We start from the raw sequence: 27,500 nt of genomic DNA on the forward strand, positions 1-27,500 counted from the left end.
GACTGTGTGTGTGTGTGTGTGTGTGTGTGTGTGTGTGTGTGTGTGTGTGTGTTTCATGCAGGGGAACAACTCTGCGGGCTCTAAGACTTTGCTTCCTTCGTCGTAGCATTAAAAAAAAAAAAAAAAAAAAATCTCCAGGCTATTTTATTCATCTTAGGGAGAACAACTCTGAAGGAACGAAAAAAAAAAAAAATCCTCTGAGCCCCAAGACAATTTTTCCCTCACTTTTCATACCGCTGGAGGATTTTATTCAGCTCAGTCACGCAGAAGAGTTGGAGGGTTATTTCCTGTCCGAACCTACACGTAAATCTGAAAAGAAATATCACTACAAGAAAAGACGCATGTGATCGAACTCTGACATCACCCCCTTCGCTGCAAAAACTCCTTCGTGAGTTTTATAAAGTCTTATGGCAATAGAGTAAAGAGGAGTTATCATAGTGTTGAAGGGGGTTTATGAGGGTTGACGTGTGAGCCTTCCTGAGCTGCGTGAAATCGTCTGGTGATCGCAGGAATAAAGGAAAAATCGCCGTGCCTGTGAAGAGGGTTAGGGAGGCAGTCTTGGAGTTGATAAAGGGAATTCCTCGCGTACTTGGTGATAGAGCCTCTCCTGGGTTGGATAAAATCGCGTAGTGGACGCAAGAATATAAAGACAATTTACGACGTTAGAGTGGAGGCTAGTTACAGAAGCAAAGAACACACACACACACACACACACACACACACACACACACACACACACACACACACACACACACACACACACACACACACACACACACACACACACACACACACACACACCTAAATAACAGGATAATTTACAGAGCAAGCATAATTTATTCTCATAATGCATTATCTTCCTCATTTGCATCTTCACAGGTGGACAAGCTAGTGATTCACAGTGATTCAAGGTTGCAAAAGTTAGTACGAGGCTCCCTGACACTCGTTCCTTAGCGATTTATTTTACTTCTTATACGTTACTTTCGACTTTCGTGTTGCGCAAATCATCCTCATATCGCCACACTCTGCGTAAATAAGGTACAAAATATTAATAACCACCCAGATCCAAAAATAAATCGCTGAGGAAGAGGTGTAAATGCCGGAATCTACTTAATTCAGCACACCTGTAATTTTATCTTGCCATATCCAGGTAATTTTGCTTCTCCCTTCACTCTATGACGCAGTTCAGTTCCTTGGCCCTTACCTTCGACGGTTGAGGATATTCCCAAACACATTTCCCTATGCGATTTATGTTGTTTAATGCACCTTACTGTCCTCTTCTGGGTTACATAAATCCTTCCAGTATCGCCATTCTCTGCATAAATAACGTACAAGATATTACCCTGCCACATCCAGAAATAATTCGCCGAGGAGGTGTGAATAAGAATACGAGTCAGTCGCAACCGCCACACCATTTTCTCTGTCTCTGGAGGGACGACTATGCTATTTTCACCGCAACTTGGCGTGGTTTTTTTTTTTTTTTTTTTTTTTTTTTTTTTTTTCCCAGCGTATTTCACTTTTCTCACTGGCGGAAAAAGACAGTGTTCGGCTCTGTATCCCCTCCATGACACTTCTTCGTGACTGGCATCATATTCTAGTGTTCATCTGTAGCAACTCAGGATTCAGGAGGGAGAGATGACGATTTTAAGCCAAATTAGAGAGAGAGAGAGAGAGAGTTTAGTGGTGAAGAGACGAGAAACGAACTCTGCCTTTACTGCTGCGAGAAATCCCCCTTGAACTGAATAAAATCGCCTGGAGGTAACACAAGTAAAGTGAAAAAATGTCCTTGGAGTGAAAGGGTTAAGCTTAGGAGGGATTTTTCGACCTGAAGGGGTTAGCTCTAGCCTTCTTTAATCCCCTTACTGCCAGGGGGATTTTCCAAAGCTCAGTTACTTCGTTTAATAGTTGCAGGATTTAATAAAAAGGATATTCTCTAGTTGATGGGATTTGTGGTGGTGGTAGTGGTGGCGATAGGAGTGGTGGTGGTGGTGATTGGAATGATGGTGTTGGTGGTAGTAGCAGTAACAGGATTATGATGGCGATGGTGGTGCTGATGGTGATGACAGTGGTTGTGAGGCAGCTGTGGTGGTGGTGGTGCTGGTGGTGGTAGTAGGAGTAGTAGTGGTGGTTGTGGTGGTGGTGGTGGCGGTAGTAGAAGTAGGAGTAGAAGTAGTAAAAAGAGGAGGAGAGATGGTGCTAGAAGAGGAATGACAAGTGCAAATTGAGTTAAAATGAGTAACAAAAAAGGTTAGGGGAGGGAATGCAGGTTATTTTCAAGGACCTACGTATCATTCGCTGGTTTATAGGGGCATAGTCGAGTAGATATAGGTACAATTCTCTCTTGTTATCCTAGTGGTGGTTGTTGTTGTGGTATTTGTAGTAGTAGTAGTAGTAGTAGTAGGTGGAGGAGAGTAGTAGTAGTAGGAAGAGGAGGAATAATGGTCGTTGTGGTGGAGGTGGGGGTGGGGGTAGTAGTAGTAGTGCCGATAATAGTGGTAGAAATAGCAGTAATAAAATGGTAGTAGTGGCAGTATTAGTAGTCTAGTAGTAGTAGTAGTAATATAGTAGTAGTGGTGGTAGTAGAAGTAATAGAAGTAGTGGTGGTAGTAGTAATAGTATAATAGAGGTAGTATCCTTAGTAGTAGTAATAGTTGTAGTTGTGGTGGTAACACTATCAGTAGTAATAAGGCAGAGATGATGATCGCAGTGGTGGTGGTGGTGATGGTAGTGTCATGTGGTGGGGGTGTGTGTGTTGTCACTGTGGAGTTGGCAGTGTGAGGCATGGGGGTTAGGCAGGGTAGGCAGGCAGACAGTGAGGCAGTCAGGCTTAGGCAGGCGGGGAGGTAGGACGTGTGTTGTGGAAGTGAGGAATACCTGACTCTCTCTCTCTCTCTCTCTCTCTCTCTCTCTCTCTCTCTCTCTCTCTCTCTCTCAGCTATTTGTTTTTTCGTTTCTTCCTTCCTTCTCTTATTTTCTCCTCTTTCTTCTGTTTTTTTTTTTTTTCCACTCGTAATGCCATATTGTACTCTTCTGTTTTGTCCCTTCTCACCTCCCTTTTTTTCTCTTTCTCCTCTTGTCATCCCTTCCCCTCCCTTCTATTCTCTTTTCTTTCCTTCTCTTCTCTTCACTTCTCTTCACTTCTCTTCTCTTCACCTCGTCTCTCTAATTCTGTTCTGTTTTTTTTCTCCAAGTGAAGCAGACAGTAAAGAAAATGGAATGAAGGATAGGAAAAAATGAAAGGACAATTGAATAATAAAACGAGATAAATAATAGTGGAGATGCAGGAAGCGAGGAAATACGGAAGGGAAAAAAGAAATGAGTGAGAAAATGAGAAAGTGACAGAGGTGAAAGAGAGCAGAAGAGAAGATCAAGTCGAGATGTTTTGCATGAGCTGTTTTACGGTGAGTACATCATCATCATTATTATCATCATCATCATCATCATCATCATCATCTTCTTGTAGTCATCGCCATCCGAATCACATCATCATCATCTCCATCATCATCATCATCATCATTATCTTCTTCATCATCATTATCATCATCATCATCATCATCATCATCATCATCATCGCCTTGAAAGGACCATTAGATTTGTTGCTATTTGTTTTGCTTTGTACTCCTTTGCACGTGTTGTGTGCGTTTTTGTGCACGTGTAAATTTTCTCCATGTACGTGCGTGCTTTCTGTGCGTTTGTTGGGTTCGTTTACGTGTGCAAATACTGTATATTTGTAAGAGCGCATGTGTGTGTGTGTGTGTGTGTGTGTGTGTGTGTGTGTGTGTGTGTGTGTGTGTGAATTTTATTTTTTCTTATTACAGAGTACATACTAGAAGCATATGATTAAAAAATGCCTAAGTTGTGAATAGTACTGAAAGGATATCGACCATAAAGAAAGAAGTAGCTTAGTGGAATGTGGGAGGGAGAGAGAGAGAGAGAGGGAGAGAGAGAGAGAGAGAGAGAGAGAGGCTAGTAAAAAGAAGGAAGTATGTGGTAAGTGATGAATTTGGAAGAAAACTAAATGAATAGGAACTCTAAAAATATAAATCTCTTTTTTTTTTTAAAGAGATGTAAAGATGCCTTAATGACTGCACAGGTGTGGAAATGTAGGGGAATAGGAGTGAAAAATTGTAAAGAAATCAAAGAAAAAAAATGTGTGAAGAGATCGAAAGTTGGTGATTGAAAGACGAGCGGTGGTAAGCATAAGTTGATTAGATGGAGCAAAAAAAGATCCGTGTTGCCTGAGAAGTGACTGTACCAGAAGTGAAGAATGCTATAAATAGGTCGAAGAATTGGAGGGCGGTAGATATTATTGTTATGGTATATGTAGAGATAATAAAACGTAGTGGAAACAGGAGCGTGAAATTGGAGAGGGTGTAGGATTGGAGCGCAGTAGATAGTGTTGATGAATTATATGTAGAGATGATAAAACAGTGGAAAGAGGAACATAAAATTGGAGAATGGGTTTAGCGCGTTTTAAGGCAACTAAGTGACAGAAATTCAGGGTTGTTCGTATATTGCACGCCTCTTGACACAGGTAAATAACAAGGGAAGCGCAACCTTTGGACGCCCCTGAATTAATCCGCAGAAGTAGACAGCAAAATTTATCCATCTTCCACCAGTCTTTTTCTCTCGCTTGGTTTCGTATGTCAGGTCTTAACGGACGTGGAAGTATCATTGACAACCCACAAAATTGAAGTGCTATTTTTAAGACGTTCACCGGAAATTTCCCTTAGAGTTTTAACAGTTTTCTATCACTGCTCTTTTATCGTGTGGTTAGGGATAAAAAAAAAAATAATAATGTACGGATCTAGAAATATACAGCAGCTCAAAAGTGGAGTGCTATTTTTACGTCTGACTTGTTTTTGCTATGACGGCCGGCCCAGCACATTCCTTCCTCTAAATATTGCTTGCAAGGGCCCCAGTCGCCTCCCCCTGCACGCAATCGCCCCCTTAAGACGCCCCGCGACCCTCAAGATGCTAGCCAAAGCCGCCCATCATAGCAAGCTGGCGTTAGACGTAAAAATAATACTTCACATGAAAAGGCTATCAGCAGTACTTCCGGTTCGGTAAGGGACTTGTATCCTAAACCACGCGATAGAAGAAGGGTGAAAATACAGCGCTCCATAAAAAATATAATAGTCGTAATAATAATAATAATAATCATAATCATAATCTTAATAGTGATAATAATAATAATGACCTGGGGCATTGCTGAAGTCCCGTAAGTCGCACGAGCCCTCATATATTTACGAGAAATATACCCAAAAGTGTGGATGAATGAAGTTGTACCATTGAGGAGGAAGAAGGCGGTGAGTTTGCCTTTGTAGCTGAAAAAGTAAATAAGGACGAAGTGAACGCAAAACTTATCTTGAAGTAAGTTTGCTGAGTGATGTGGCAAAGTAATGTAGAATGATAACAACAGGAAAGGTGAGGTATATATTATAGTGTCTTAGTGATGAACAGGGTGGTTTTAGGAGTGGTGGGGAATGTGTGGCTCTGATAATTTGCGGTAATGAAGAGAAATGGAGATAACCTGTGAAAGAATTGTAAGATATTCATGGCACATGTGAGACAAGAATGTGTGACTGTTAAGTATAGAAGTTGGTGGAGATTATGAGAGAGAGGGCCAACAAGAGGGATAGAAATAGTAGTGAAGTTGGTAAAGAATTGTCAAGGAAGAAATATTTTTAGATCTGATGTGCGCAAGATGATGCTGGCTAATAGTGAACGGAATTTTTACACTCTGATTCAGAGTTTTGTGGATATTCGGGAGCGGCGTATTTTGAAAGTATACAATAGATATATGTGATGGTTGCTGAAAGGAAAGGGTGACTCGCACTGGACTGATGAATGGACAGCTTTAGAGATCGTGGTGGAGTTTTATAGAAAAAAAGTTAATTGTGTAAAGGAAGTGTTATTAGAATAGTTTTAAGTAAGAATGTTTGCCGTTGCTACAGAGACAAATAATAATGATTGCCGTTGCTATGGAGATAAGTAAGAATGTTTGCCGTTGCTATGGAGACAAATAATAATGTTTGCCGTTCCTATGTACACAAGGAAGAATGTTTGTCGTTGCTATGTACACAAGTAAGAATGTTTGTCGTTGTTATGGAGACAAGTAAGAATGCCGTTGCTGCGGTAACCCTTGCAAGAAACAGAGGTCTCATTAGGGAGGCTGCAGTAGGAGTTCTTGAAGATTTATTAGCGTCTTCATTAACCCTTTCATGGTCAGTGTAACTCTGGTATCCTATTCCAGCTAACGCCAGACGATTTCCTTCAGCTGGGAGTGAGTCATAGGAGCCAGAGAGAGAGAGGTCTGGGTTTGCCATGAGTTTCAGAAGTCGAGTGGGTGGGCAGTGGATATGGCCGTGTGTGTGTGTAAGAACTGTGTGTTTGTGTAAGCATAATTAAACGCGTCTGCTTTTGTAATTGATTGTCTCTACTTAAACACTTGCGGGGTTAGTAGGAACGGCTGTACTTGCTATCAACATCATTCTCTCTCTCTCTCTCTCTCTCTCTCTCTCTCTCTCTCTCTCTCTCTCTCTATTTTTCCCAACCTTCAGGCGATTTTTCTCAACTGAAGGACGGTTTCTAGTACTGAAGAGGTTAATGAGGGCTGCATCTAACCCCTCTAGTTCGAAAAGCCTCCCCCTCAGCTGAATAAAATCGTCTGGAGGTAGCGAGAATAAAAGAAAAAGGTCGTCGGGATGAAGGGATTTAATATAAGGCCGGCCACTTCTAAGGTAAGTGCTTTGAGAGAGAGAGAGAGAGAGAGAGAGAGAGAGTGTGTGTGTGTGTGTGTGTGTGTGTGTGTGTGTGTGTGTGTGTGTGTGTGTGTGAGAGAGAGAGAGAGAGCGAGAGAGAGATCGATCGAGTATGTGTGTGTTAGTTGCGTGTGCTTTTGCGTGTACGCGTGTCTGTGTGCGTGCATGCTACCCATCCCCACAACATCCCATCTAAACTCACTGAGCAGAAAAACGAAAAGTAAAATAAACAACACTAATTCCTCTTAGTCCCTTCACCCTGAGAACATTATTTTTCCTGTCATTCTCGCTACCAGACGATTTTCTTCAGCTTAGAGGGGAGGGTTTTTGAACTGGAGGGGTTAGATAGAGCCTTCGTTAACCCCTTCACTACGAGAGGTCTTTGCTGAGTTGGATATAATCGTCTGAAAGGAAGAAGAGTGAAGTTGCAAGACGGTTTATGATTGAGTGGTTTATTGTGGTGCTAGTGGTGGTGGCTGTGGTAGTGGAGGTGGTATCATTATTACCATCTTCATCTTCATCATCATCATCATCATCTCAGACGCCTTACTCCCTTCTGGGATGTGAGCGTTAGAGGATGGCTGTGACAGAAGAGCCTTCAGCTTACTGCTTCCTCTCTCTCTCTCTCTCTCTCTCTCTCTCTCTCTCTCTCTCTCTCTCTCTCTCTCTCTTTCACACACACACACACACACACTTAAGCATGCCTCGTCCAACATTACCCACACTCTCACTTTTGGAGACTTTTGGGGGTTTTTGTTTATATACGTTATTTATTTGTTCATTTATTTAGTTATTTATTCATTCATTCGTTTATTGGTTTTTAGCCTCTGGACCGTCTCAGTATATTTTTTTTTAATCCATTTCTTAAATCTACATCTCTCTCATGGCAAATTTTTTTCTCCCAAAATTCTCATAAACTTTCTCTCTTACTTGTACTAAATTTTCTTCGACTGAGAGAAATCCAAGAATAAATGAACCCTCTCCGTGTGGGAAGAACTCCTGGTATTCTCTTCCAGCTGACGCCTGACGATTTTATTCAGCTGAGAGTGAGTCACAGGAGCCCCAGGAAAGTTGGGTGAAGACTCCGAGGGATTTTATTCAGACTAACTACAGACGGTTTTGTTGAGCTGAGAGAAATCGTGGCAGTCAAAGGGTTAACAGCTTCTTATTAGTGTCAGGCTTGTTTGTAGGATTTGATTGTTTACTTGTTTATTTCTTTGTTTTAATATTTGGTTGATTGTTTATTTGTTTCTTTATTTGCTTGTTTGTTGTATTGCTGATGCTGATGTCGCCTTCGCTTGATGTCAACTCTGTACCATGCTCTGACGTCATTACACACACACACACACACACACACACACACACACACACACACACACACACGAGACAGCCTGTACTGAGAGCGTTTGTTGTGGTGATAGATGATACTTGACCCTCTCTCCCTTTCTCTCCCTCCCTCTCTCCATCTTTCCCTCCCCCCCTCCCCCCTCCCTAGCTCATGTTTCCTCCCTCCCTAGCAAATGTTCTCTCCGTTTTTCCTACTTTCCTTTCCTTTCCTTTCCTCCTTTAATAGTTCATTTTCATAATATCTTCTTCTCACTCGGTCGTACATTCTCTCTCTCTCTCTCTCTCTCTCTCTCTCTCTCTCTCTCTCTCTCTCGCCTTTCATCCTTCCTTTTCTCCCTCGCTCACATGACTTTATTTTCATTCCTCCATCCATCCTTCTTTCTCTTCCTCTCTCCCTTCTTCCCTCCCTCCCTCAAGTTCCTCTCTTCTCTCTCCATCTTTCTGTCCCTCCCCCTCTCCCTAGCTCATGTTTCCTCCATCGTTCCCTCACTCTCTCCCTCCCTCTCTCCACATCTCATGTTCCCCTTCCTTATTCCTCTCTCTCCCTATCCGTCTATCCATCCTTCCATCCCACCCTTACATCCTTCCTCTCTCCTTAGCGTATGTTCCTCTCTCTCTCTCTCTCTCTCTCTCTCTCTCTCTCTCTCTCTCTCTCTCTCTCATATGTACAGAACACACACACACACACACACACACACACACACACACACACACACACACACACACACACATACATATACGGAACCTCTGTTGTATAGAGGTAGAGTGTGCGTTATCATACATGGGTGAACAGGGGTTCGCACCCCGCCAGGGTAATAAACTTTGAGAGTGTTCACCCGGCCAAGTACTGCGTTGGCGAACATAAGGGGTGCTGTGGTTGAACCAGTGTCTTATACTATAAAATATGCTTGCACACAGTCGGCTTGAGCGGGCTGATTACACTTTGTTCACAAACTACACACACATCCAAAGTCACTCCAACATTACAGTCACACTTACAAGCACTTCTCATCCGACATGCAATCTCTACCAGACAGCCTAAGCCACTTGATAGAGATACATTGGCTGTATCGTCCCTACTTCGGTCGGGATAGGCCGATCCTGCAGTGGATACTAAACAGCTGATGATGATTTTATATATATATATATATATATATATATATATATATATATATATATATATATATATATATATATATATATATATATATATGGGAGAGAGAGAGAGATCCGTATCCATCCGTTTGTCTGTTTATTTATGTGTCGGTCTGTCTTGCTAGTTAGCCGTCTTTATATGTTTATCTGTCTGTCTGTGAATATTATCTCTTTAGCCGTCCATTTTTCTGTTTACCAACCTACCTATCTATGTGTCTGTCTGTCTGTGTATCCATCTGCCTATCTATCTACCTATCTGCCTATCTTCACCCAACACTAAAACACAAATCACACGTAATTAACAACAGTAACTCAAAGCCAAAAAAGAAACAGCGGAAAAAGATCAAAGCACCTCAGAAAAATTTACAAGCCAACATCCTTACATATATTATTTTTATTAACGCATTTTGCTCAACAAGTTTCTTTCGATTTTTAGCTCTTTACACCGCCCCCCCCCCTTTTTTTTTATTGTCGATGTGACGTTGTATTTACGAGGAGAATAAAAAATAAGGCAAGGCTATCGGCCAGTAAATATCGGCGGGGCTGAAAACACACACCTGACTCGCCCGCACACCTGACTCGCCCACACACCTGACTTAGGCATACACCTGGCTTGGATCCATACCTGACTTTCAGACATAACTAAATTTAAAGCCGGGGTTAGAGAGGGACGCCTCCTCTCGGTGGCACTGATATGGCCGAACGGCACACCTGGTTATACAGACGTCCCTCAACTACCTCCCTTTCCCCCTAAAAGAGTATGGTAGAATATAGAAGGGCAACGTAAGCCTGCAGTCCACTGGGTTTACCTTCAAATGAGCCTGGTGGGAACTACTACTGCATTCCTGTCATAAATCACATAGCTTACTTGGTTACATATGCGGCTCAGCTCACTTGACTTAACTTACCTGACTTTATATACCTGACTTCCAACACACCTGACATAACTGCATACCTGACAACCACATATCTGACTTAGCTGCATACCTAACGACTACATGCCTGACAACTTTCCCACTGACTTACCTTCCTGCCAGCCTACTTGCATACTTACCTCTACCTGTCTACCTACCTGCCTACCTGTCTGTATCCTTCTCTCTGTCTTCACGTCTGTCTGTCACCTCCATCTACTGCTCTCTTACCAAACTGTCAGCAGATCTTTTGCGGCTCGGTGCATGTTAATGATACTTTTGGAAATGGCGATATCAGAGAGCGGTGTCCAAAGCTGTTATTGTAATCATGAGCTTCCTGCATCATCATCATCATCATAACTACCACCATCACCTCTTTAGTTCTTTGGTGGGATAAAAAGATTAGGATATTGATGATGATAAGGAGGGGGAAGAGGAGGAGGGAAAGGACGATGGTGTGTGTGTGTGTGTGTGTGTGTGTGTGTGTGTGTGTGTGTGTGTGTGTGTGTGTGTGTGTGCGCGCGTGCGCGCGTGCGTGCGCGCGTGCGTGCGTGCGTGCTTGAGACTCCTTCTCGTATCAGCGAGGAGAGGATGCATTTATCATGGACTTCCCCGGTATCCACATTCAGTGCTGATAACGTTAACAACATACTACCATGACCACCACCTCCAGCATATGTTTTAGACCCTTAAGCAGTGGAACCTTATTTGTAGCTTATTTTTTTAGCTGTATGTCCTTGGGTATTGCGGACGGGAGATGTTTTGTGTGATAGATTGGTTGCTAGGTAGTTAGATGGATAGGTAGATAGATAGATAGGATTGGTTGATAGGTGGGTCGACGGTTAGACAGACAGATAGACCTGTAGATAGACAACACATAGACAGGCAGCAATGTAAACAGATAGCCATATGGAAAGATAAAAAGTCATAACAAACAAAATTCATCGCCTGGATGCCCTTTTGTCCATACCACCCTCACAGGAAGGCGCGTCAGACAGATAGATAAACAGAACGCTTTGTCTCTCCGTCAACAGAGGTCGCCCTTATCAAAACACCAACACGTTCCACATCCCATCCCGATAGCACACAGGGTGGGGGGGGACAAAAGTTACTGTGACATTTTATACTTCTGCTCCTCACTGTACTCTCCTGGTTAATATTCCTGTGATTAGAGAGAGGGAAAGGCGATGATGATGATGATGTTCGTTGATAAGGGGCGAGGGACGGACATGCCCCAAGTGTGAAGCAGACGCAGTGGAATAGTGTTTTTTTTTTTTTTTTTTTTTTTTTACCCTGCCATTTATTTCTCACATGCAGGTGGACTTTTTTTTTTTCTTTCTTTTTTTACTGGTTGCCAGCGCTTGTCACCCACCTCTATCGTATCACTGTTTCATAACTATAATGTCAACTTCCTCCACACAGTACCACTACACCCATCCCTCCTCCACTACCACAGCAACCCACACACTTGCATTTTACACCACAGCCACAGCTACAAGTTCATAATGCTCCCACCACCACCACCCCAGCGTCACACCACCGCAGCCACATCACTTGCACCACACCACCGCAGTCAAACGGTCTTATCTTCATGCCACCATCACCACAACAACCACCTTATCACAGCTACGGCAGCACTCATCACACTAATATCTCGTCACCACAACCTGTCACAACCCCATATACACTCACAGCTACTCTCAACAACCACAGTCATCACTACAAGCACCCACACAGTTCTTTTTCATCACCACAGCTATAGGCACAAGCAGTTACACATTCACCGCAGCCCACACTCACCACAAACACCAGTAAGCAGATGTTCCCTCACCACAGCCACAGCTACCACAAACATCTCATTATCACCACTGCCATTAACACCATCATCACCACCTCCTCAACAGCTACCACTACTACCACCAGCACTACCTCCACCACAACCACATCCACCACATAAGCATCTCATCATTACCACCACCACAGCTACCACGACTAATACCACTACCACTACTACCACCATTACCACCACCACTACGCATCTACCACCACCACTACTCATAGCTAGAAAAACGTTAATACTTGAGAATTTTCTGGGAATATTGAAAATCTTGGAGAGAGAGAGAGAGAGAGAGAGAGGGAGAGAGTGAGAGAGAGGAAAAGAAATTACATTGACAAATAGAAATGTGTGTGTGTGTGTGAGAGAGAGAGAGAGAGAGAGAGAGAGAGAGAGAGAGAAATGAAAGGATACGACATTGACCGAAATAGAAATGTTTGTTTATTCGTGCGTGCGTGTGTGTGTGTGTGTGTGTGTGTGTGTGTGTGTGTGTGTGTGTGTGTGTGTGAGAGAGAGAGAGAGAGAGAGAGAGAGTGTGAGAGAGAAACACGAAGAACTGTGAGAGAGGAGGAAGGCTAAGCAGTGGCGGTAAGAACAGCAAGAAAAAAAAAAGAAAAAGAAAATAGAGTGAAGAGAACACTGCTTTTATCTTGACGGCTCTCAGTGGATTTGTGGGATTTTTTTTTTTTTTTTTGTGAATCTTAAACCCTTTCACGACCAGGACGGTTTTTGTGGGTATTTTTGCTGTTCCAGACGATTTTAATCAGTTGATATCTATTTGGCTGCTTCACTAACGAGGAAATAATCAGTATTTTATTTTTGCGAATCAACAGACAATTTTATTCAGCTTGTACCTCCTTCCCTCTTTCACTACGAGGACGGTTTCTGCTTTATTGATAATTTTAGACGATTTTATTCAGCTGAAGGGAATTATCTTTATGTATTTCCTTCTTTCAAGACGGTTTTTACTATACCGTCAGACGATTTTTTATAGTTTATGGGAGATGTGAAAGTTTTTTGTTTCACTAGTTCAGTGCTTTTTTTTTTTAACCCTTTTCTTGATACCTGTAGACGAATTCATTCATCTTGTTTGGCTTTTTTTTTTTCACTGCGGTGATGCTCTTTGTGTTGTATTCTTGCCCTCACCAGACGATTTTATTCAGCTCAGGAGTTTTCATTAACTCTCTCTCTCTCTCTCTCTCTCTCTCTCTCTCTCTCTCTATGAAGTACGTTAATTTGATCTCTTTAAGTACGATGTCTCTTTAGCCATTTTCACCCTTACTCTCTCCTGATCATCTTATTTTTTATTCTATGTATTGTATTTATTTTTTCATTTATTTTTAGTTCACGGGAGACATTTTGAGCTGGAGGTAACAGACATAGAATTCAGTAACTCCTTAATGGTAGGTTAGTTTCCCAGGATGATCATAATCTTGAGACAGTACAAAGAGCCTACTATGTTGTCTTTGAAGTGAAGGGGTTGGAGGAAGAAGGAGGCGTGGAAGCCCAATAAGAGGTATAATAAGTGAATGAATGAGAAAGAGACATATGGGAGGTGAAGAAAAAAAAAAAAAGACAAGATAAGAAACTGTTGGATGTAAAACATGTGTGGAGATTCACATAACAAAGACTGTACCCATTTTGTAAATTCTTATATTGTTACCATTATTATTATTATTATTATTATTATTATTATTAGTTGTAGCAGTAGTAGTAGTAGTAGTAGTTTCATATCTTCAAACGATTTTATTCAGCTTTGGGGAGATTTTTCGAACTGGAGGGATTAGATATAACCTCCTTTAACCCCTTCACTACGAGGGGTTTTTCCTAAGCTGAATAAGGCAGCTGGACGGTGGTCGAAACAAACTGAAAAAGAACATCCTCGGACTGAAAGAGTTACTGGAGGATTTATCTAACCCCTCCTAAGCTGAAGGAAATGGTCTGCAGGTAGCAAGAATCAAATAGACCAAATATAACAAAAATAACAAATACCAATAAATAATAACTGATAATACAGATAAAATAATCGTACAGAAGGGTTAATGAAGGAGTCTCACCTGCGCTGAATAAAATCGTCTGGTGGCAGCGAGAAATAAACAAATAATTATCGAATTGAAAGTTGATTGCTTTCACCTGTGGGAGGGAGTCGGTAATTACTCAGGTGTGTCAGGTGTGAGAGATGGTGGAATGCAGGTGTGGGGCTTGTCATGTTACCTTCGATTTTTTTTTTTTTTTTTTTTTTTTTTTTTTTTTTTTGAAGGATGCCCAGTGTTTTGTGATTGCTTTTAGAGATGCATATATACAGATTATTATTGCACACACACACACACACACACACACACACACACACACACACACACTAGTGTTTAGTGTAAGGTTAAGATCAACAGTGTGAAGCAGAAAAAGGAGAAGGGGCGGGGGGAGATGGAAGGACGAGGGAGGGAGAGAAGTAGAAGGGTGGTAAAGAGTAAACGGGGGAAGGAGGTGAAGGGTAGGAGGGGGAGAGAAAGAGGGGAAAGAGAGTAAGGAGAGGAAGAGGCCAGAAGGAGAGAGAATGGAATGAGAGAAGAAGAGAGAGTAGGAGGGGGGGTAGAGAGAATGGGAGTGGAAGAAAAGATATGAATGATGAGAGAGAGAGGGGGGGGAGGGAGGGAGAGGGAGAGTGGAAGAATGAGGTGAAGGTAATGGGAAAGAAGAGTGAGGATACATGAGAGAAAATGGAAAGGGAGGATGTGAGAGAGGGGGAAAATGAGGGGAAGGGAGGAGAGGGTAGAGATAATGAGAAAGAGGTGAAGGAGGGGAGGGGAGGGAAGAGGAAGGGTAGAGGGAGGAGATTGTGAGGGGAGGGGTAGTGTGCGTCTTGTTTTTCCTCACGTACAACATTCCCATTGGTCCTGTGTGTGTGTGTGTGTGTGTGTGTGTGTGTGTGTGTGTGTTTGAGAGAGAGGGGGGGGGGGCTCAGTGCTCGAAAGTGCCACATTGCGTTGCGGAGTTCTTTTGATAAGCGACCACAGTAAATTGCGATTAATTTTAAAGTGTATATACCTGTATATAAAACTACTGCTCAAACTTGTGTAGATTTGGTTTCGATAATGCAGCACAAGTGTTTGGAATCTTCCCTTTGAAAAATGACCCTAGACATTACGCAAGTGTTAGTTTAATAACCTCTTCTTGTAGATTTATCATGGAAAATAAGTTTGAAGCTTTTAATCCAAGTCACAGATATTAACACAGGCACACTACGGTATATTTTTTATGCAGATGGTTGCGGTAATTACAACTCTGCTTCTTTCATATTAACTTGGCCCCCCCCCCTCTTGTTTTTTTTCAGTTTGCTGCTAATATGTACTTGATTGGCAGAAAAAGACACTGCTGCTACTCTACATTCTTGCATAGCCCGTCCTCGTGACTACTATCATATTCTAGTGTTAATCCGGTGGTTCAACTCAGCAGTCAAGATGGGGATGTGGCAAATTTAGGCCAGGCTAGAGTAAAAGGAGTATATCGGGTACCCAGAGCAAGAGCATAATCATCTTGTAATAGATTCTTTATATATCACTTTTTTTTTTTTTACTCAACTTGTGCCACATGTAGCCTAAACTTTACATGAAAACCGATAATTTCCCAAAGTTATGGCGCAAACGCGGAAAAAAGTTGGCAGCCGAACGTAATAACATTCCAACACCACCAATATACATCCATCTGTCATCATCATTTCTCACTGTATATACGTTGGCCCGTAAATAGCGATCCAAGAGAAGCTCACATGGAGGTATTTTGTGTTTCGGGAGCGGCTCAGTCGGCTGGTGTGGGCGTGGGTGTGATAGTGGGGGTAGGAAATGAGTAAGTGATGTAGGCTAATACACTGACAAACCCTGAATGAGCCGTCCCTGCAGCACACGAGGTCCACCCATAATATTTTATGTCCCTCAATACATTTAATTCCATATACTGTTTTTTGGCGACCGATTAGATTTATTAGATTTATTAGATCCACGTCCTTTCACCTACTACACGAGACTCATGGAAGATTAGTATGAAATTTACGAATATATTATCTTACACAAATCACCGTTCTCTTAGGTAGAAGAAAATGCCCTTAGTCCTGTGGTTTTCAGACTGAGTTGAGTAGAGGCAGTGAAATGACTAATGGAGGTGAGGATGAAGAGGAGGGAAAGAGAGGCAGAGGGTGAGGGTAGGAGAGGAGGAAAGAAGGAGGGAAAGAAGGGAGAGAGGGTGAAGGTAGGAAAGGACGAGGCGAGAATGGAAGGGAGAGGATATGGTTAAGAAATGAGGGAGAGGAAACAAAGGAGGGAAAGAGGATGAAGGTAGGAAATAGGGAAGGGATGAGGGGGAGAAAAAGGGAAGGAAGAGATGACGAAAGGCAGAGGTGAAAAAGTAATAGAGTGCGAGAATAAAGGGAGGAAAAGAGGAGAGAAGGGGAGAGAGGAAACGAAAGAGGAAAAATGCAGATGAGGGGAGAGGAGGAAAGGGAAGAGGGACTGAGAGGAGGCAAGAACTGTGAGAGAAGGAGGAGGAGGACAAGAGTGAGGTTGTAGATGAGGGGTGGAGGATATAGATGATGATGATGATGGGCGAAATGAGAGATGGAGAAGTGACAGAAGGGGTCAAAGCAGGTGTAGAATGTGAGTAATGAGGAGGTGAGGTGAAGTGAAAGAGGAAGTAGTGAGAGAAGGGGTAGGGAAGGTACAAGGTGGAGGAAAAGGTGAGGTGGGTGAAACAGTATTAGAGAGAGAGAGAGAGTCAAATATAGCTCATTAACCCTTATCAATATACTTCATAAATATTCTTCATATATATATTATTCATGTATATTCCTCAGTAATATTCCGATAACCTAGTTTAATTTGCACGCAAGATTGCAATGAATGTCTTGCAATTATGTACTTGAATTTTGGTAAAAGACTCTACACAGCTGTACAGTATATGCTGCACACACACACACACACACACACACACACACACACACACACACACACACACACACACACACACACACACACACACACACACACACACAAACTGGCGCGCGCTCGCAGAGAGAGAGAGAGAGAGAATGTAGGGTAGAACTGGTCGTGGTGTGAGACTTGCTATTGTTGTTGGTGATCAATTGTGGTCGATCTGTTGATTCTCTCTCTCTCTCTCTCTCTCTCTCTCTCTCTCTCTCTCTCTCTCTGTTTGTTTGTCTATTTATCCTTATCTGTCTATCCTTCTATCTATTTTTTGTTTGTTTCTGCATCACTCCATCTATCTGTCTATCTCACTCCATCTATCTGTCTGTCTAACTGTCTTATCAGAAAATTTTACACACAGCACTAAACGTATCACTCCCATTTATAACAATCCAAAACATAGAATAGATCAGTAAAAACCAGAAAAAAAATTATATCCAAAATAACCAAGTCTGCCCTCACAAGTCGGTCAGCTGAGAACATTCGCCGTTTTCTTTTTGCCTTCTCTTTTTCTTTTTTCATTTTTTATTTTTATTTTTTTATTTTTTTTTTTTTTTGCTTGCTAAAGATGTAAGCCGTAATTAAAAGCTCATCCCTGCAGCCGCCTCCTAAGCCACCCTCTCTCTTTCTCTTTTTATCTTTTTTCTCATCTTTATCTTGTCTTGCACTATTCTCTCTCTCTCTCTCTCTCTCTCTCTCTCTCTCTCTCTCTCTCTCTCTCTCTCTCTCTCTCTCTCTCTCTCTCTCTCTCTCTCTCTCTCAGATGTAGGTCTCTTAAAAGGGATGTATAGGGCCAAAGTTCAACCACATACACAAACACATTCTAAAATCCATTATTCCTCATGTTCATCAATCAAATATCATGGCAGATTTCACAAGAGTATTTTATTTTATTTTTAGCTGCGTGGAGACCATCTTGCATTCCCTTGAGATCTTTGCAATCATTATTTCTTTATTTTTTTTGCTTCCAGACAAAATCGCTAATATACAGGTGTTAAGCAGCGATAATGTTCAGGTGTAAAATCCAGACTAAATCGCAAAGGTACAGGTGTTAAGTAGCGATAATGTTCAGGTGTAAAATCCAGACTAAATCGCAAAGGTACAGGTGTTAAGTAGCGATAATGTTCAGGTGAAAAATCCAGACAAAATCGCAAAGGTACATGTGTTAAGCAGCGATAATGTTCAGGTGTAAAATCCAGACTAAATCGTAAATATACAGGTGTTAAGAAACCATCTGTGCCACTCAATATACGTCCTATATACTGCCCAAGGCAATCTATATTTTCCATTTGTCTTCCATTCACACTAGCTCACATCAGTATCTCTCTCTCTCTCTCTCTCTCTCTCTCTCTCTCTCTCTCTCTCTCTCTCTCTCTCTCTCTCTCTCTCTCTCACACACACACACACACACACACACACACACACACACACACACACACACACACACACACACACACACACACACACACACACACACACACACACACACACACACACACACACATTCACACTGCCCTCAATCATTCACACATAATTGTCCCCTTTCTCTCACTCACACTTAGTCACACTCACATTCACTCTCACGCCTGACACATCAATAATTTCCTGGCTCCCATTCACACACACACACACACACACACACACACACACACACACACACGTCAATCTTGCCCTCTGTCCCACAGTCATATTCATCCCTCCTGTAATTCATTTTTATTCTGTTCATTATGCTCGGATTTATTATTATTATTAGCGTTATTATGCCCTATTTTATTTTATTGTTATTAGTCTTTGTCAATTCTACTTCAGATGGATTATTATTTTGCCCCTTGATGTGTTCAGAATCAGTTTATTAGTACACTTAATTGTTATTATTATTATTATTATTATTATTATTATTAGGGTGATGGTGATGATGGTTAGTAGTAGTAGAAGTAGTTGTAGTAGCAGTGTCATCCTCATTTACTTTATTAACCTCATTATTTTCATCAAATTATCATCATTATTAATTGCATCAACATTATTATCATTCTTCGTGGCATCAGATAAAGCTTTAAGCCGTATATCAGATTTGCTTTGTTTTCACGCTCCTAGGACTCACTCTCAGCTGAATAAAATCGTCTGTCTGGCTGAAATAAAGCACCGTGAGAAAAGTAAAGATAATATTAACACTCTCAGGTTCGTCTGACACACACACACACACACACACACACACACACACACACACACACACACACACACACACACACACACACACACACACACACACACACACACACACACACAGAGCTGAAGATAATCGTCTGGAGTTAGCAGGGGGTTGAATTTTCGCGAACGTGAGATGGGAAGGATTATATTGTACTGTACAGGCGGACGCGAAAATAATGTCCCCTCTTCTGCATCTCTCTCTCTCTCTCTCTCTCTCTCTCTCTCTCTCTCTCTCTCACACACACACACACACACACACACACACATATGGGCTTTGGAAATCAGTGTGGTGAATCCGCAGCCACCAAGATAATGATGACTACATTTGGAGAGAGAGAGAAAGAGAGAGAGAGTTATTGGAGGAGTGTACATTATTCATATCCTATTGAGAGAGAGAGAGAGAGAGAGAGAGAGTTATTGGAGGAGTGTACATTATTCATATCCTATTGAGAGAGAGAGAGAGAGAGAGAGAGAGTTTCCAGTAATAATATTCAGGATAATATTACCGTTCCTTTAAAAAAAATAATAATAATAATAATAAAAACTATAGTGTGTTTACTCCAACCTGTCAAAGATCAATAGCCCCTTTCCAGCTTGGTTGATGGCCAGTTGTAGTCTGAATGGAGGGGAAAATTGGACTAGTGACCAAGGAGACTCATTCGTACCTCATAGCTAATGTTCGCCGAATTTCGCGCAACCCCTACTTAGTGTTTGAGTTTTATGAGTGGTACAGTTCCTTTAGATGAAAACAAACCGGTAATAGTCACGAAGAAGTGCCAGTGAGCTCCTGCACTAACAAGGATACGGCCTTACATCTTAAACCTCACTCTCATTCTCACTTCATTCTCCTTTCACACTCACTCTTCTGTGTTTACATTCGCCCTTGCCTCTCTCACGCTACGAGCCAGCCCATCACCACGCCTCTCTCTACTTTTGCTAAATTTAGCGAAGAGACTCTTTAACATGCCATTTTTATAACACATTAGCTTGCCTGTGTGTGTGTGTGTGTGTGTGTGTGTGTGTGTGTGTGTGTGTGTGTGTGTGTGTGTGTGTGTGTGTGTGTTCTCTTTCCTTGCCCTAAATATACCTTTGAAAATCTTACCGTACCATTAAAACACACTGACCTGTCTTACGTTTTTCTTCATATAACATCCAGACCATTAACATAACTTCTTGAGCTCTCTCCCTGCCCAACACCACTCGTCTATAATTTTCCCATAAATAACATTCAAAAACTATAATTGCCTATTTTTAAACCCACCCCAGCCCTCCTTGTGCTTTTCCTCCGTTTAACTTCGGAAATATTATCATACCCTTTTAAACTTTCTTCCACCTGTTACTTCATTCCTCTATAATTTTTCTATATATGGATTAGAACATTTTCATCCCTTTTCTTTGTTTTTTTCCTTAATATACTGTACAGGCAAAATTCTTAACTTGACATTTTTAGCCTCTGAAACTCAATATTCATTTGCCATTTCTTTCTGTTTCATAGAACGATAGTAGTAGTAGTAATAATAATAATAATAATAATAATAATAATAAAAATCATCATCATCATCATCATCATCATCATCATCATCTATCTGTCCATTGCCAGACGCCTCAATCCCGCAAGGGGTGGCTAGAAACGAATCGCCTCAGTGTCGCCCTGTCCCCCGCCATTTCACTGCCCTCACACCCACATGCCCTCTAAAATAACTCATTTCTACTGCCCTCATTCTTGCCTTCCAACAAGGTCCAAGCTTCACTTCCATACGTTAGAGTTAGTATCACAATGCTATCATGCAGCGACTTTTTGGTTCCATGGTCACTTCCCTCTTTCTTATCACCTATTTCAAAGAACCACCGACATTTCTTCCTTGTTGTACCCTTTCAAGCACTTCATGCTCCAAACTTCCACCCTTACTCATCACATTACCCAAGTACTTAAATGCACTCACATAATAATAATAATAATAATAATAATAATATTTTCTCATGTCCATTTTTAATCACTGTAACAATTACTGAAACATTAACCTGCTCATTTTCACTCTTTTCTCATTACAAAACCACATAACCACTCTTCTTCGTATACATTTTCCTGGTATAAAATCAGAAATTTAATAGTTATTTAAAAAAAAAAATTCACGATCCAGTCATGAACCACACCTCTTTATAATTTTCTAAAGTACAGATTCCTTCTCTCTCTCTCTCACACACACACACACACACACACACACACACACACACACACACACACACACACACACACACACACACACACACACACACACACAATTTCCTCCATCCCTTACAGATATATCCCAATCCATCAAAGTAAACTCCAGTCTTCAAAGAAATGTCATTCAGAGTCAATTCTAATCCACACAAAATCCATCTCAGTACGTCACAGTTTCACCCAGTCAGTCCCTTATTTAATCCCATATAAATCCTGATAACAATCCTTAATCCTAATCCCACAATCCCCACAGACCCGGTATTATGGTGGTATTATTGTTGGGGAAATGGAATAGCGGATGGTGGTTTTATAACAGGTAATCACGACGCTAATTAGATTTGGGATTGGCCAAACGAGGTAATTATTTGACGGACGGATTCGTGTCAACCCAGTGATGTGTATGCCCTATTGCTTTATTACCCCCCCCCCCTCCTCCGTCATGCCCGGGACAACTCTGGTATTGCAGATGATCCTTTGTGACGAGTGGAAATGTTGGATGAGAGAGAGAGAGAGAGAGAGAGAGAGCAGGTTAGAGCTTGAAGTCTTTATTTTCTTTGACTCTCGAAAGTTGGGTTCTGTGTAGCCCGGAACGTTAGAGAAATGAACTAGCCTCTAACCTGTGTCTCTCCCTCGCACCGGACATTTCCACCGCGGGCATTCTCTTCCAGCTAGCGCCAGACGATTTTATTCAGCTGAGAGTGAGTCATAGGAGCCAGGGGGTGATATGTCTGTCATCACTTACCCTCTCATGCTTGCGACTACTCTGGTATTTATCCGAGCCTTTCCGACTCCACCCATCCATCCATCCATCCATCCTTACATCTGCCATCCATGCATTTATATATCCATCCATTCTTTCGTCATCCATCCATCATCCACTACCTCATTGCCCCATAGAGCGTAGGGTCCTAGGGCTAGGCAGATCAATCCAGATAATTGAGGCAAGTGTAGTCAGCCGATAATTAACCTAGATAGTAATTAATGCGTAATGTCTGTGCTATGTAATTATTGATAACATAACATTTAGAGGTGGTAATTGAGAAGATGTACAGTTGGGGAAAAGAGTTTGGCTAATATTTCATCTCTGCTGCCTTTTGCTTTCCTCTGTTGGCTGGTGTTCTTCAGCTGAGAGAGAGAGAGAGAGATGTATGTTTCTTTACCTGTGTATATCTGATTGTCTGTCTGTATCTGTCTGCCCATTTTTTATCTATTTATGTCTGTTTATTTTGCCCACCTGTCTATCTACCAACGTTTTTGTTTGAATGTGTCTCTGTCATTATGTCTGTCTGTCTGTATGTCTCTGTCTGCCTCTCAACATACCCACCTGCCGTACCAGTCAAGGTCGCTATCATCTGTTTATCTTTCTTTCTATATTAATCACTTCATCAACCATTTTTTTCCAGCCTCTGATGATAAGGGGAAATTGAGTTAGCGATTGTAAGCCAGCCATCTCTCTCTCTCTCTCTCTCTCTTGTTCGTATGGAGAAAGCCTTTTTTTTTTTTTTTTTTGTCAGCTTCCCGATAAAAGTTAGAATGATGTTATAACTTTGTCCTCAAAATATTCCTAACCTTATGTATAGTATGTAAGTTAATTTTTAGTACAAATAAATGGATACAAGTGCTGGGCGGCGGGATCGGTACATTTTACGTTCGAAAAATAATTACGAGTGATATGTAATTATCGTGGTATTGCATTTAATTAATCACAGTAATTAAGGCATTCAATACTGACGGTCATATCGAAAAAATCCCACATATAAACACCTAATTAAGCCCACTAATTAAAGTACTCAGTATTGACGGTCATTAGCATAACCAAATTTCGAAAACTGAAAACCCCCGCAGATTTTATGAACCCGTGTCTCTAAAATCTCGTCCAGAATTATCGTCATTAAATATTTACACATCGGGTATTCTATAAAGGATGGTAATTGGAAATGAATATTAAATTGTCAGCATTCCGCACCGCAATATCTGACTGGTAATATCTCTCTGGATGGCTGGTGGGGTTAGTGTATGCCAAAAGGGAAATTGTGTGTGTGTGTGTGTGTGTGTGTGTGTGTGTGTGTGTGTTTGTGTGTGTGTGTGTGTGTGTGTGTGTGTAATTATAAAACCTTACCTGCACTCTGTCAAAACTGGCTGACGGCTTATTTGGTGTTCCGACATAGGTGTACCGGCTAATTAACAGGTAAATGATCACACAGGTGGGGAATCAGTGACTTAATTTCATCGCCACATATAAGTCAGATAATTATGGTCAGTCCACGTCATTCGCCTCTTCACACCGAGGATATTAGATTTTTTTTTGTTTTCAGTTTTTTCCAGACGATTACTCAATATACAGGTTACTAGAATTTGGGGTCTGGAGAGGGGTGCCTTCGTGTGGTGGCACTGAGATAACTGGGTGGCTCAGCTGCCTGGTTATACATACATCCCTCGCGTATTTCCCTGCCCCCCGAAAGGAAGATGGTGGACTGCAGGAGAGGGACAACTTAAGCCTGCAGTCCACCCGGTTCACATTTCATTTGAGACTCACAACGAGAACAACGACAACTATAACAACAGCAACAAGGGACGAGCTGGAGGGGTTAGGTGTGCCCCCCCCCCTCCGTATATGAAGCCTCTCCCTAAGCTGAATAAAATCGTCTGAAGTAATTAGCATCTTAAGTACGAGAGATTTTTCGTGAGCTGAATAAATTCATCTGGAACATGAACACAATATAGTACTGTATGTGTCTTGGTATTTAAAGTGAAAGTGGAAGTCTCTCTCTCTCTCTCTCTCTCTCTCTCTCTCTCTCTCTTCAGTATCAGAGGCCTCTCATATAAAGCTTTCAGTCGGTATTAAGAACCAAATAAAAGACGATATCATTCTGAAAATCTTAATAAATATAGTTTTGTTTCACTACGAGGTTCCCAGTAAGAAAAAAAAAAAAATAGCCAGAACAAAAAATATTAGTTACGATAATACTTCTAATAGTAAAGGAATTAATAAAGGCGGAAAACGTATATATTTAGTTTTACTTATTATACTCTAATATGGCCCAGATTTCGCTTTATTGCAGCGTATTTCACGTAATTTTTGCAGTAGAGAAGAACAACGTCTCGGCTCTACATCCTCTCCTTAGCACTTCTTTGTGACTGGCACCATAATCTAGTGTTAATCTCTTGTTACGACTCGGCATTCAAGATAGACAGATGACAGTTTTAGGCCAGGCATAGCTAGTGAATGTATAGCTCTTTCGTTTACTTTCTGGACACCCCATTAGCAACACACACACACACACACACCACTACGTAATACGTGTTTAGCGAACCCCTGCATACTGTTATACTGTTTACCCATCGTGTTGTGGTTGGGAGAGAAAGGCGGAGGGGGAGCCGGGGGAGAGAAGAGAGGTAAAGAAGGGGAGGAGAACAAAGAGTGGAGGGAAGGGGAGTAAAGAGAAAAACGGAGGAAGAGAGGGAAAAGAGAAGAGGAGCGGTAAAGGAAAAGAAGGGAGTGTAAGAGAGTTGTGAGAAGGGCGAGAGATGGATATTGAGATACGGAAAGGAAGGGAGGAGTACGGGGCAAAGGAAGAGAAAGGAAGGGAAGACGAAAAGAAGGGTTGATGGGTGGGGAGTGAAGAGGGAAAAAGGAATAGGGGGAGAAGAAAAGAAGAGAGGGAGGAGGAGAATGAAGGGCAGAGGAAGGGAGAGGGATAAAGAAAAAAAAACAGGAAGGAAGGAGATAATTGAGGGAAGAAGAAGATGACGATAGGGGAAGGGAAACAAAGGAAGAGATTAAATGATATGAGGAATGAAGCGATAGATAGAGATAGACAGAGATAGATAAAGAGAGAAAATAGAGAAAAAAATAAATATACCTTCAGCAAACCGAGCAGTCATAAATTAAGTAGTGTCCAAATACCTGGGCTCCGTTGGCTCTCGTTAATAATACTCAGGTGATTAACTTAGTAATTAAAATCGAGATATTTAATGGTGGGGATTAGTAGTATTAGGTGTGTGTGTGTGTGTGTGTGTGTGTGTGTGTGTGTGTGTGTGTGTGTGTACGCACGCAGACCTTCTTTTTATATCATTTAATGAGTGCTGTATCATTTTGTGCTCGCCTTTGAAGTCTCGCACGCCTCTCTCTCTCTCTCTCTCTCTCTCTCTCTCTCTCTCTCTCTCTCTCTCTCTCTCTCTCTCTCTCTCTCTCACACACACACACACACACACACACACACACACACACACACACACACACACACACACACACACACGCGCGGACTTTCTTCTCGGAGGGAGAGTGATGGCCAATATTAATCCTTCTTCATGCTGGCTAAGTTCGAATAGGGATGGGATGTCTGTAGTGAGGATGATGCTTGTAATAGTTGAAATATTGTGTTGGCTTTGCTTGTGTGTCATAAGATAGATATGTAGGTAGATAGTGTCAGAAAAAAGATGGATAGATTGATTGATTGATAGATAGGTGGACAGATAGAGATTGAATTTGATAAATAGATAATGTGGTAGGAAATTGACGGATGGATTGATAGATAATGTGCTTGTCATAAAATAGATAGATAGATAGATAGATAGGTGGACAGGTAGATATATTTTGCCACACCCTTACGAGCAGCCATATCCAATGTGTGTCCCCAACTGTGCCACTCGCTCACTGAGTCACTGTACCTTTTTGAAAATGAAATCTGGGAAGATGCATTCGTAGAGTTCTGTGAGCTGCACCCATTCGCTGCCATCGTTTTTTGCCTTACCCACTGAAGCGCGTGGGGGGTGCATCTGAGGCGTTTGTGGTGTGCATTTGGGGTTTGTCTGTGTTGTCTCTGATGTGTGTCTTAATACAAAGGACATTTTGGGGGTATGTGTCTGGGTGGTGGATACGTTTGGGGTGATTCCGGCTATCTGAGGTGTCCTTTGCCTTTGTATTCAAAACCCATTTCTGCCAACATTTCACGTCAGTTTGCAGTAGTAGTAGTAGTAGCAGTAGTAGTAGTAATAGTAGCAGAAGTAGCAGTAGTAGTAGTAGTAGTTGTTGTTGTTGTTGTTGTTATAGGCCCAGGGTCATCTGAAACGTGAACCCTGTGGACTGCAAGCTGAATTTACCATTTTCCGGCAGTCCATCCTCCTCCTTTCAGTGGTAGGGAGGGAGTTGAGGGATGTTTGTATAACCAGGCAGATGAGCCGAGCGGTTATATCAGTGCCATCACGTGAAGGCGTCCCTCTCCAGCACCCCACGTTAGCCTAGAACATACATACATCAGATCTAGCACAATCTCTACTTTTATTTATTTATTTGTATATTTATTTATTTATTGCGGTACATGCCATTCCAGTCGCCGTCACTTCACATCAACATTCCCATCAAACTCGGCATATGTACAAGTTTCAGTATTTTTTTTCCCCGAGCATAAAAAAAGTTAATTGTAGTAGTAAACGGGACACGATGTTTTTTTTTTTTTTTTTTTTTTTACTGCCTGGAATATTGACTTGTTTGTTGTTTTAAGTAGATTTTGGCGTGTGAGTTGGAGGAGAAAGGAAGAAAGTGTTGAAGAAAGGAAGGAAGGGAGGGAGGAAGGAAAACTAAAAGAATGATTGGAGTGAAGTTAAAGCGAAGGAAGGAAGGACGATCGGAAGAAGAATGGAATGAGTGAAGTTACCTCTAAAGGAAAAAGGAAGGAAGGAAAAATGAAAGAACAGTGCAAGAAGTGGCGATATAACGGAGGGAAAAAAGAAGGAAGGAAAACTAAATACAGAGTGGAAGGAGTGAAGTTAGAACCGAAAAAGGGACGACTGATGAGGTAAAACAAATGACAGTAGCTAAGTAGTCGAAAACCATTGAGTAGGTAGGTAGATAGGCAGGTAGGCACACGTAAACAAGTAGCAGAGTAGGGAAGCATATACTAAGAGGGGGTTTGTAGATATCAATAAGGTAAACACAGAAAAAGGGAGGGTAGAATTTATGCTTTGTACTTCCTTCACAAATAGAGATTGATCGGTAAGTAGGTAAGCATGTAGGCAGGTAAGTCGATAGGTAGCTTGGTTGGTAGGTTGGAAAGTAGATAGATGGGTAGGTAGATAGGTAGG

The 27,500-nt window shown here is 41.6% G+C and overlaps 1 protein-coding gene across 1 annotated transcript in view; it reads left to right on the forward strand.

The window, feature by feature from the left end:
- The first annotated feature begins 3,336 nt into the window (after positions 1-3,336).
- LOC145411564 (galactosylceramide sulfotransferase-like) overlaps positions 3,337-27,500 on the forward strand; it is a 48,266-nt gene continuing 24,102 nt past the window's right edge. Inside the window, exon 1 of the mRNA XM_080281571.1 lies at positions 3,337-3,401. Within this exon, the coding sequence (XP_080137697.1) occupies positions 3,378-3,401 (24 nt within the window). The 5' untranslated portion in view covers positions 3,337-3,377. The remainder of the gene's footprint in view (positions 3,402-27,500) is intronic.

Source organism: Coenobita brevimanus, chromosome 90, assembly GCF_032717465.1.
Source record: "Coenobita brevimanus isolate Jiangsu-jjx chromosome 90, ASM3271746v2, whole genome shotgun sequence".
Lineage (NCBI taxonomy): Eukaryota > Metazoa > Arthropoda > Malacostraca > Decapoda > Coenobitidae > Coenobita > Coenobita brevimanus.